The 12,449-nt window shown below is 40.0% G+C and overlaps 1 protein-coding gene across 1 annotated transcript; it reads right to left on the bottom strand.

The window, feature by feature from the left end:
- Nucleotides 1–965: 965 nt before the first annotated feature.
- Nucleotides 966–5,896, bottom strand: LOC116215106 (probable protein phosphatase 2C 12). The gene is made up of 10 exons (XM_031550686.1): nt 5,666–5,896; nt 4,945–5,272; nt 3,995–4,166; nt 3,572–3,725; nt 3,397–3,460; nt 2,940–3,047; nt 2,382–2,507; nt 1,998–2,236; nt 1,708–1,911; nt 966–1,607 (listed from the first exon to the last, which is right to left on the bottom strand). The coding sequence occupies exons 2-9, from the start codon at nt 5,140–5,142 to the stop codon at nt 1,713–1,715; spliced, it is 1,260 nt and encodes a 419-aa protein (XP_031406546.1). The 5' UTR covers nt 5,143–5,272; nt 5,666–5,896; the 3' UTR covers nt 966–1,607; nt 1,708–1,712.
- Nucleotides 5,897–12,449: the final 6,553 nt, after the last annotated feature.

The raw sequence follows: 12,449 nt of genomic DNA, 5'->3' as shown, positions 1-12,449 counted from the left end.
GGACAACCGCTCACCCTCACGGACAAAAAGCCCATACAATCAACGTAGTACCAAACAAAAACCGACTTAAAGTCGCTTTAGGTGGTTTAGTACCTCTTCTTTTCAAAATTTCGAGTTTTAAGTTCTATAAATGGAGTAAATTCACAATTTGAAAAATTTCTCTTTATTAGACCAACCTATCTCGAATAAGTATAAGTTAAAACATTTTCTTTTTCTCGAAAAGAAAAAGAAAAGGTTAAAACCAGTATAATTGGCCTCAAATCCACCCATTCTTCATTTGATTTGCATCAATAGGGGTTCACGTACTCTGCTACTCATACTTTTCCGTCCCTCCTAGGCTCATGAACCTTCTTTACTTTTAGTTTTCTTACGATCTAGTTGAGCTGAAGTGAACGGGTGAGTATGAGAATGAGATGGGGCTATCTATCGATGCTTATGGGTGCAATGATTTGAAATCCTTCGTATACCACATGTAGGGGATAGGGAGCATCTTAATATTGTCAAACATATAAGACAAGTTGATGGGTCCTTAGGGAATAGTGAGGAAACTGGAAACTGAAAAATTCACGCATTTTTTTTAAAAAAAAAATATTTCCATCCCTTAGCCTCTTTCATCAATTGCCCAAGAACTCAGCTTCATCCCGATGCGCACAGACACGTAAAATGGACCATCGAAGGGGACCCTTCTGGGACCCCTTGATTCGGGTTCAATCCAAATGAGAGAACTAACTTGGAACTTTCGTCATCCTGATAGAGCATTAGACCCAAAAAAAGAGACTCTAAGATGAGTCCAGCGGGTGTGAGTTGTGACCGCACATGGCCATCCCAATCAGGTATTCGTGTTCACGTAGCAACTGGATGGGGCCATCGATGACAGACACATACAGCCCAGATCGAGAAAAGGAAAAATAGGTTCTCGAAAAGAAAGCGAAAGGAGATGTTCTCCGTTCTTTTGACCGGTCATATTAGCCGAGAAACGAGAGCAATAATAGCAATGAATGGATGAGAATCGAAGGGGCAACAGTCTTCGGGAAAAGAATGAATCGACAGAAATACCACCTGCAGAGTTGCACCTTCCCACATTCACGCAAGGAAGTTAAGATGACAAATGGTAAATGGACAAATTCTCTTCACACCGATCGTGCGAAAGTCTTTCTTGTCTCAAAGGGTACGAGTCCAGTTCCCCCAAATGTTAACAGGTCTTTTCGTGTTAGCTCTATAATATGAAACGCATCCGAAAAGTCAATGAGAAACGTTACCTCTGGCGTCTTGTTCTGAACAGGGAAGTCTGATCTGGATTCTTTGACAAATATCTCGAGGGAGGCATGCACATGGAGCGCCATCACTTACGACACTGAAAGTATGATACACAAGCAGCTCTGTGATGTACTGGGTCATGAGAGGGAGACTAGAGAGACAGCCACCGGTGCCTGGAAGTGAGTTTGTCATGTGAATGCTTGTTCACCACCCTTGCAGACTTGAAGTTGACATATGAGACAACTTGGCCTCCCATTCACGATAAGCCCGCAAACAATTGTTAGTTCTTGCAATCGAAAAGACAGTCGAAGGGGCAGGCTAGTCAATTCCACTTCTATGCCTAGATTCAGCTGAAATTGGCAATACAGATTACGATTAAGAGGATATTAATCGTGCATAGATTCAGAGACACAGAGAGACAGACACTATAAGAGAGAAGACAAAGAGTACCTCCATTACGGTCTTCTTCCTTCCATGGCTTCTTTCTTTTCTTGGCAACTCAAGCAAAGGAAAGGGCCATCCCAGGGACGTAATTTACCTCGGTTATACGAGCCTGCATTTATTGAGATACCCTGCCCAGGTTTAATCTCCACTTGACAAACTGCGCACATGAACAATCTAAACATGTTGCAGAGCGGGTACTTTGTATTCAACCTGCACACACAGAAGTTGTATTTTCTTCCATAAGACAGTGAGAAATACTAGTAAAATAAACAGAAAAAACAGTCAAATGCACGGACCTTTCTGAGAGCATAGCAGATCCGTCCTCGTACAACTCCTCGACCACATCAAGCTCATTAAATTCTTTAATATCCTTCTCAGATGATGACTCCGAAGACTTCTTGCGGAACATAGACTTAAAAACGCCCTTTCCCTGCTTCTTGTGGGGAGGCAAAGGGGCTATGGGCTTCTCTTGTGGTAACACATCAATCACGATACATGTTGTATCATCTCGAAGTCCTTTAACCTGTACAGCTTCCTGTAATGGAATGTGAGAGAGTCCCGTGATTCAGATCCAAACGTAAGACAACCAAACTAGAGCCAGCAGCTAACTGGGTCATTAAGGCGTAAGCTTAATAGGAAGTTAGGATTACATATTTCTTAACATTAATTATTATAAGTACCTTAACTATTTGTTTTGCTGCAGCATCAGGCAGCATCCCTCGGCAACAATCAAGGGCTGTTTCTGCACTTAAAGCATCCCAGACACCATCACTTGAGATAATAATCCGGCCACCACAAGGAGAAAGCTGCAATGAGAATAGCAAGAAATACATGATATCAGTTCTCTGGGTATTAGGTCTAGGTATATGCTTTTTGACGATTTTAAATCAAAGAAAAATTTTTCTGGAGAATTAAAATACTAAAGAAAGTGGAGGTTGCATCTCTACGACTATTATGGTTTGAAAATGTGCAATGTTTGCTGATGAAGGGAACAGCGAATTTGGAGAGACATAAAGCAGATGTTACAGTAGAAAGCAACAAAGACTAAGAGTGTCTACCGCTAAAGAAAACAAAAAGGACCAGGGAATGCACAAATCCTTCATGGACATGCTATTATAATATGTATTCTCAACCGCACAACTGAATGCGTTCAGGTTCAACAAGCTATATCTGAAGCAACCACTTTGCAATTTGTAAACATAGAACAGCAGTTATAGATAACAAGATAAATAACAAACCTTCACTTGCTTCACGTAAGGAACAGGAACTATAAACTCGCCTACGTCCATATCTCCAATGGATCTTGAGAGACACAAACCACCAGGCCAGCATCTCAAGGGACCAATCTAGAAAATGAATAGAGTGCGAGTTAGAAAAACCATGGACCACACCCGAACCAGATACATTTCTACAGATGGCAAATCATTAGTCACAAAGATCTAATATTCCACTAGTGGTTCATGTTCATCATCAACAGATAGACTGACGAAATGCAGTTCAGTTCTTCCAAACCTTAGGTCAAAATTCAAATTTTTGCATTATTCATTTATGGGCTCTGCTTAGAGGTTCCATGATATTAGGTGTCCTTTGCTTAAAGAAGAAAATGGGGGATTTCTGAAGCTTGAACAACAGAATCAATGGCTGTAATTTCTGCAAGTTTACTCATGGACAACAGAAGTGGGAGAAATCTGATACCTCTGCACCTCCACCTGTATTGAGCCGACCCACCTCACCCCCACTTGCAGTGATACGTTCCCTCCTAATAACATAAACAAAAAAAAAATGAAAGGATCATCCATACTAAACAACTCCCAGTAGAGGAACAAACCAAGTACCAACAATTCAAAGCTGTAAAGTCTCTTCGACATACTCCTCTTCATTGCAGTCGAGCCGATGATCTGCTGACAAATGGTGGATGCTGCCATCCGCTGATTCAAGGATACAACGTGAGTCGCCGACTGAGGCCACAGTTATGACCCATCCTTCAATTATGACAAAAGTGACAGTTGTTCCCGACGTTTGTGCTGAAGGAAAACATAAAAGCCATCAACGGTTGCTCCATAGCAGAGTAAGAAATGAATGAACAAAATTCACTATAAGAGTATGAATGCATTTTCTACAATAAAAATGAATTTAAAGTCATTAAATTATCGCAAACCATTGATAGAGTGACTTTTCCTGTAACTTTCCTATATGTTAACACCAATGGGTTGTTTAAATGTAATGATCCTAAACGTTTTTTGTCATCATAAAAGCATCAAAAGTCTGAGCTACCATCATTCGATTTTGTTACCTCTCTCTTGAAAATCTTTATCAGTTTTGACAAAGCCTGCCACCAAGGCCCTTGGTAATGCAGCTACCCATTCATCCCTGTTAAGTTCTGATGGCATAGCTTGTAAAACATTGCTGAGAAGATTCTCCTTAGAGTATATAGCAGCAGCAGATCCATTGTGCCCATCGAATAACTGAATGGAGCAATAAGACCAAAAATAAGTAGTTTTCACAAGATACAACCGATTTAATACTTTTCTACATGTAAAGCAGCTTCCAGTATCAGTACTTGAATGGCTTCAGAGAACAACTATAGACTGACGTATGCATAGGAACTGAGTGAACTGAATTATGAAGACAGAGGAATAGGTCAATCGCACTCCAAAATGCAATACGAAAAGTTGACTACATCACGGGGAAACATTTAGCGTGTCAGGCAGAGATAATATTCATAAATTTGCAAACATTTCAGAGAAAGACTTACTAGTTTATCATTTCATCCCTGAGGAGACATTCATCTCCATGAACCTCCAATTAAGTGAAAACATTCATATTGAACTAAGGAAACAGTCTGACAATCTCAATAGAGTCCAGGAACAGATCTAATCACAAGGATTCTCCCTGCTCCAAATATCCAAAGACAGCAATCTTGGACCAATATCAGCCTTGCTGAGCATATAGGTAGTCTTGTTTGGAAACTACATATTCGCAATCATGTTTAGAAACTAACGTTGGCCATTTCTCACTATACCGACAAAATCAATCCAATTTGTGAATCACTCGAACAGATGAACATCAACGCATACAAGAAATACAACAGCCAACATCGGTTTACCGACTACAAGACTCGGTCAACCACTCACGGGGACAAACCGAGAAATTGGAAAACCGCAGTGTGGATGCATTGGAGTATGAAAAAATGAAAGGAGTTGATTTTACGATAGGGAGAGGGCAATGTAAAATGATACATACAGCAAAAACGGAGTAAGTACTGATCCCATCTCCGACGGCACGCTGGCATTCCGTCTTGAGCAGCGTGAAGTCCTCTCCTTTCTTGCTTTGGCTGGCCTGTCCGTGAGCAATCTCCGGCCGGTCAATCTTCTCACTGGCCACTTCCCGCTTAAGCAGGACCGATAGCGGCACCGTCTGATGTTCACCCCTCGACCGCATTTTCTTCTCTCCTATTTTCCCTTTCCGCTCTATGTCAACGTCAACAGATTCGCAGAACAGCTCCGGTCAGAAACGCATATCTGCTCCAATCCTCTCCTCCGGGGGGGCAGCAGCAGGTCGGACAAAATTCCTGCAAATGAAATGGAGCGAAACGGAGCAGTCAAATAGCCGGTGGAATATCCGCCTCTTCACGCACTAGAAACCTCGACCAACTCGAACACAAGGAGACGGCAACAACGAGGAGGAGGACAACAGTGAGATCTCCAATATCAATGCAGACCGATGACAAACACGAGAGTTTTGGATCAATCGACTGACAGTACTGACAGACAGACAGACACCAGCATCAGCAACGAAAAAACCGCGTCACAGCGGCAGGCTCTAGATTAGAGCAGAGCAGGAATCCTGCACCGCGCGGAGGTTAATGACGCCGCCGGAAGGAGACGGAAAGATCCGCAGCACCGTAGAGGAGAGAATCGAGGAGGAGGAGGAGGAGGAGGAAGAGGAGGAGAGAGAGGAGTACACAGCGGCGGGGGGAGGAGAGTTTAGGCGCGAAGATGGCGGGGGAATGGGAATGGCGATGGCGGAGGCGGCGATGATCTAGAGGCGACTTCCGGCAGAGATTCCTCCATTCACAGGGCCTTTAACAACTATAAAGCTGAGCTGAGGCTGAGCTCTGTTGAAGCTGTCATCTCGTCTTACCAGGTCGTCGTCCTCTCTTCCTCTTCTTCTTCTTATTCTCATTCTTTCTCTCTCTACATTTTCGCGATTTCTTCTCTCTCTACTGGCAGCGCTGACGTGGCGGGGACGCTTGGGGAACGGCACCGTTTTACTGCTGTCCGGCTTCTTTTATCCCCCTCAATTTTCGCCTTCTCGTCACCCTCCCCCTCGTATGGAAAACGGTAAGTATAGAAACTAGAAAGGCAATTCCACGCCCTATGGTTTTCGTATTTGTTTTACGTAATTCATGTCGAACAAGCCGTAGAAGTGAGTAGGTTTATGAATGATATACGTTTTCTGTGCGTCGTATAATATCATTTTGCCTCGTGCGGATTGTCCGTCGATGACCTTTATTTCATGTAAACTAGCGGATGAGTGATTGTCAAAGGAGGTTCTCAATATTGTCGGGTTCTAGTGCCTTGCATTACAGACAAGAGTTCAGTACCAAAAACAAGAGTTACCGTTAATTTTGTCAAGTGAGATTGAATCTTCGAAAAAGAAAAAGTTTCTGAAATCTAACGTACAATCAGTTTGTGAATTAACATGTAAAGTCACGTACATAGATGGGTGGAAAAATGTTCATTATGCTGGTTCTTGATTTTCGACTGGTCGTAGAAACCACTTCGACAGATGGATTACGGATAGTGTCATCTGTTGAGGAGTTGTCTTCCACAAACGATTTGACATATACATTACATGTACAATATATCTAGATATATCCATTTCACAACTCTTTAAGCTTTAAATTTGCTTTTAGCAAAAGGAGAACATCACTTTCTCTTCCATTTTGCCCCAAAGAACAACACATAGCACTTTGCATATTTGGACAAGGAAACCCATCTACAAAGTCTTCTTCACATTTAAGAAAACAACCTTTATGCATACGAAAATGTCGTATAGGAGAAGTTATTGGGTAATCATACCTCATCACGTGACGTGAAGAAATATCAATAAAAATGCATGAAATTAGAGACATGGTATTAATCGCTTGAATAATTACCATATTTATTTTTCAATAAATAATTTTTATTGGTTCTTTTTCATCATGTCATTTGAGTTATAATCATTTAAAATTTTCTAGCGATACAGTGACTTCAAAAGTGGACTTTCAACATCAAAGGTAACACAAGCAAATATCTATACATTAATTAATTAATTAATTAAAACTTCTCATCGATACGTAAGTTACCTACTCTAATAGGAGGATGGGTGGACAATTTATGTAATTTATCAAATTCTCGACGAAATTATCGTGTTGACATCTGGCCAAATTCTTTCTTTCCAAGAAAACCTTGATCAGGTCCGTCTCGTTGAAACTTTATGCTCGTTCTTGGGAAACTTTTTTTGTTTTTCCATCTAGATTATATTTTGGTTTCCACCCTCGACTATAACTGGCTCTGACTATATATGCTACTATAATGTATTTGTGGTAACCATGTTGTGTCGAGTGATGAACTAACGAAGGGATGTTTTCTGAGCTTGAGACCGACAACTGATATCGTATTTGAGCTAATTCATCTAAGATTTTTATGTATGAGCATGATATGCGGTTGTTCTATCGAGTCTTCAAGATGACTGCATGTCTTGGATACATGATTCTAATCATAATTCCTATGGAGATAATTTCCAAGATCGATCATGCTTAGACTAATTATCAATTATTAATAAATGAAACTAATAGTAATAATAAAAAAAGCTAGGCCGGTTTTTTAAAAGGGGAGGCGGAACTCAAAGAACGTGGAGGGTCGTCTCAAATAACATTTCCACATGCAATCCAAACACACCATATTAAAAAGACAAAAAATATTAACCCCCCACCAAAAAAAAAAGAAGAAGAATAAAACAAATTAAAAAAGAAAAGGATTTTGTTTGATTTCCAATTTTCCGTTTCCTAGTGATACAAGATTTTGCTTGTTCAAAGCCGATTACGAATGAGCAATCCTTATTAAGTGACAAAGACTCATGACAATCTGTCATAATAGCAAATTTTTGCATCAGTTTTTTATTTATTTACAACCTGTATTATCCTGTTTATCTTTCATAGTTCAAGCTTTTCATGAATTGAACAACCAAGTAGTCGTGGAATTTCTGTCAAGATTTCTGCTAGAATCTCTACTGCATTACGCAACAGTCAAGGAGTTGAATATGATACGCGCATCGCCCTTTCAATCTGCTACTCTTGCTGTTAACCCGATCTGTTCTACTACTACTACTACTACTACTACGCGCCTTCATTCGACACGGTTACTATGCATGGGCCGAAGCATGGACTTGCATTATTTCATGGGGCCGACGGACGTGATAATATATATTGGCTAGCTATGCAAGGATTTGTTGTTGTCTGAAATATGGGGCAATTTTTCGTTATTTGTTTTTTTTTTTTCCTGGGGGTTAATATGTGTATATATATACATATATAAATGGATAAATTGAGATGTGGGCCCGGACCCACAAACGGTTTTGGGCTGGACCCAACTAATAAATCAATGCATATTTATCGGGGTCAAATGGGGGCGATGGATGGATGACCCTTTGACCTCGTCGACTGGCTGGGGAGTGGGGCTGATGAGGTTGCCACAATCCCCGGCGCCAGTTATCATATCTGACAAATGTTTGTCCCTTTCTTGTCAGGAAAAACCGACCCCCACGATCACCGCTTGGGCGCGTGCCCCTCACGCCGCACATTAGCTTCGCAATTACACGTTAATTCACAAAACTATCAAGGCCTTATTTAAGTCGAATCGGTTGAATTAATCAACGTCGATAAAAACCATGAGACTACTTTGCTTTATGTACACGCTCTCGTCCGACCTTAAATCGTCAATTCGGCGCTCTGAATACGTTTGAGTTTGAGTCACAGACATCGAGTGCTATGCTGGTGTCAGTCCCACAAATGTTCTCAACCTAGCCGGACTAATTATACTTGTTGATCCCATATGCCTCCGCCATCGAACGATTGATGAGATATCAATCGCACACCACCAAAAAATTATAAGACCGGACAAAACGAAAGGATCGCAATTAAATACGAAGATTATTTTATTCTCTTTTTTTTTTCATGCGTATCCTGGTATTCGAGAGTTTAACGAGTCCCATTGCTTCTTTACTTTTTGAGAAAGAGTGAAAAATGGGGGGAGACGTCAACTACCTACCTCGAGTCGAGGTTTCTATTCTATGCTTATATGGGTTTGGCCTGTTTTGATCTGTTTGTGTGTGTGTGGGTGTGTCATGTCTTTCCGTGGGGGGAGAGTTGAGGAGCTGAGAATCAAAGAAGAGAGAACACAGCCAGCTGCCAGCTATGCTCCCCCCCCCCCCCCCCAAAAAAAATCAAATAAACCGTGTGGACCCCAACAGCTTAAGGCCATGTCAAAATTCCCCTCAACCACCCCCTTCCCACCCCCCACGTTAAATTAAATATGAACATATGTGCCCCAGTGCACGAGTTCGTTGGCAAGCAGCAATTCCCGTCTCCTCTTCCATTCATTCATTTATTTGTAAATTATTGTTGAACTAGTCATATGACCCCGCAACACGCAGCACATTCTCAAATTTTAATACATTTGAGAATTTTTCTATTTTTGTCCTTTTGTAACATTTTCTGTCAAATATGTTGAGTGAAAAGAAAAACGAAATAAAAAACGATGTTCTCAAGAAAAATGAAATAAAAAAGAACAAATTTCTCGAGGAAAATTCTTCAATGTATTATATTGAAAAGTTTGGGATAGAGGTAATTTTCATTAATCGTCAACACATATATTTACAAAGGCATTATTACCTTATCCAAGTGTTCATTTGGTGGCATTTACAGCTCAACAACCATCTCACATCTCAAACATCAATTAACCAAAACTAATAAAACATATAGCAAAATAAAAGATTTTAGACTCCTCCAATTATGGGAGATCTGAGCATTGTTCTTTCTTGCAAAGCTTTGGTTGAAAAGCAACTTTCATATTCAATTGAATAATCTGCTGTGTAATTAGTAGAATGATTGAATCAACAATCAACAATATTGTCGCAGCCACGAAAAACCCATAACTTTGCCCCAAATTACAATCCTAATTTGCTTGAATTCGTCTAACTGACTTTAGAGTTTAAAAGGCAAAAATCGAGAGAGGTAAGAAGAAACAAAGAGATGGAGACTAACAAAAAAATATTGAACCAAGTAATAGACAAAGGAGAAAGAGGCAAAGCAGGAGAAGTGGAGAAGCCCTGCCACAGTTTGGTGTGATTTTGCTAGTGCTTACGCGAAAGGAGAAGAGACAAATCGATTCGGTTAGATTCAAGACAATTATCAAATTTTCACATGGCATTAATAGGTTATTTTCTGATATGGACTGCTAAAGTATTACAACTCAACACAGTTAACATAAAAAAATTACTAAAGAATGCAAACGAAAAAGCTATTGAAGGTAAAGGATAAAAAAAGAAAAGAAAGAAAAGGACGAAAATTGAACAAAAGAAAATATTAATAGAAAATCTTGGAATTAAAAGTATAATTTTCCGTTTGATTATTTGTAAATTGAATTTGCAAAAATGTATACAGAGAATATTAAAGTATGCTCCTTTATAGGAGTCTTCTATTTATTTTTATAAGGATTTCTCATAATGGTATGTAATGTATACTATGTTTATAACCATTCGGTCATACCGGAAAAATGGAATATGATACTTACGATAATCTTTTTCGTCCTATTTTTCTTCTCCCTTGAACACTCCATCAACTATCTATCGAGCGATTTCTTTATTTCATCACCGGTAATAGAATTATTTAGCTTCGCGTCCGGTTGCTTCTCGATCTCCCTAGGCCATAATCTCGGGTATGTTCTGCTTTCTAAACTCCTGGACCTATTCGCATCCTCCAGATTGTATAGCAAATCCCTGCTCTCTTTTACTGCTGTTGATTTTCTACGCGGTTCTAATCCTCGGTCGCCATGCCGCTTATGCTCCTCTCGTCACGTTCTTCTCGCAGGAGACCCTTGTGTAGGAGAATATTTTAGACCTTCATTTTATTCAATCAATCAAAAGATTCAGAAAGATAAACAAAATAGAACTCATTCTTTTATTAGCGATTTAAAGTCAGTTCAAACTATTATGTCATAAAAGACTCATACACATAATGAGAAATACCAAAATGAGGAACCCAACAACAATTAATGAAGAGCAAAAATTTATATAAATACGTAGAGAAAACCACAAAATAGATTATAGATTGTAACAATAGAGACATTGAGAATGAGAGAAAGGGATAGAGGAATCCTGAGTTCTTCTCTTTTTTATTCATTCAAGTACAATTTTCACGTCCCTTGGATCCGTTTTGATGTGTTAAGGAAAAAATATTGGTTAGTTGCGTATGAGAAAGCTTGTGTACTGATATGGATATTAATTTGCTCTCTCTTAATTAATTTATTAATTATGTACATGCATATTTCACCAAAAAAATTATGTACGTGCGTATAAGATTAATTCTTTTTTTTTTTGTATGTAGTTAATGCTTTGCCTTCTCGGTATCCTAACCCTTACTAATTGGAAGACTCAATTTCAAATATAAATGCCTATTATTTTCTGATAATTACTTAAGTATATGTATATACTATATATTAATGGCGAAGACATGAATAGACGTTCAATCACGAGCCGAGGGAATGGTTACGTAAAAGAGTAGACCCCCGTCCCACAAATGGAGGGCTATCATCATTTTTTTTTATAAGTAGGCTTATCGTCATTGAAGTCAATTAACCTATATATAAATTAGAGGAAAATAATACTAGTAATTTTAAAAATTTACCATTTTTTGACATTGAATGTTAAAAGTTTCATATTGAGAAATCAAGTTCTAAATCTGTTAGAAAAGTGTCAGCGGTGGTAATTTCTGTCACACCTTTTCATGGAGCTACCAGCATGGAGTTAACAACGTTAAATGCGTACAAGTGGCCATTAAATTGCTGACGTGGCACGTCGGGAGTGAACTCGAGTGGAAGACCCGATTTTTCAACCCGGCTCGTGAAACCCGAAAGCTCCCTCCCAAAATCGGGTCGATTTGAGTCCGGATGTCTCCTTCTTCACCCGACTCCCTCCCCATGCCCAAAACCTTAGCACTGCTCCTCTCCTTCACGCAACACAACGCCGCTCCTGCAAACCATCGATCACGAGCTTTGCGATAATATCTCTTATTGATAATATTTCGGTTGCCTTTGCTCGGGGCCGGGCTTCAGAGCAAGAGCGGACGACGAAGCAGCAGCTGTGGGAAAGGGCCCTGACAGTGGATGACCACAGGATCATCAACAGACCATTATAGCACCCTACTGGGACCATCACAGCAGCTATTGAAGGATGGGAGGAGTCTTTCGGAGATACAGCCTTCGGTGAGCTCTTTCCGCTCATGCGTTGGTGAGAGGATTTTCTTTCGGAGATACCCCCACTGTACTCTTAACTTCAACCTTCGTTGGGCTGGTTGTTCCTGGGGATAAAGAAAAAAAAGTTTGGCTGCAGAAGCTTGCTTGCATGTCTTGAAAATCGGGTTGAAATTTCAAGCCGAGTCTTGAAATCGGGTTGAAATTTCAAGCCGAGTCTTGAAAATCGGGTCT

The sequence above is a fragment of the Punica granatum genome, chromosome 7, assembly GCF_007655135.1.
Source record: "Punica granatum isolate Tunisia-2019 chromosome 7, ASM765513v2, whole genome shotgun sequence".
In the NCBI taxonomy this organism is placed as follows: Eukaryota; Viridiplantae; Streptophyta; class Magnoliopsida; order Myrtales; family Lythraceae; genus Punica; species Punica granatum.
Note: the sequence above shows the minus strand (reverse complement) of the source record. Positions and strands in the feature narration are given on the sequence as shown.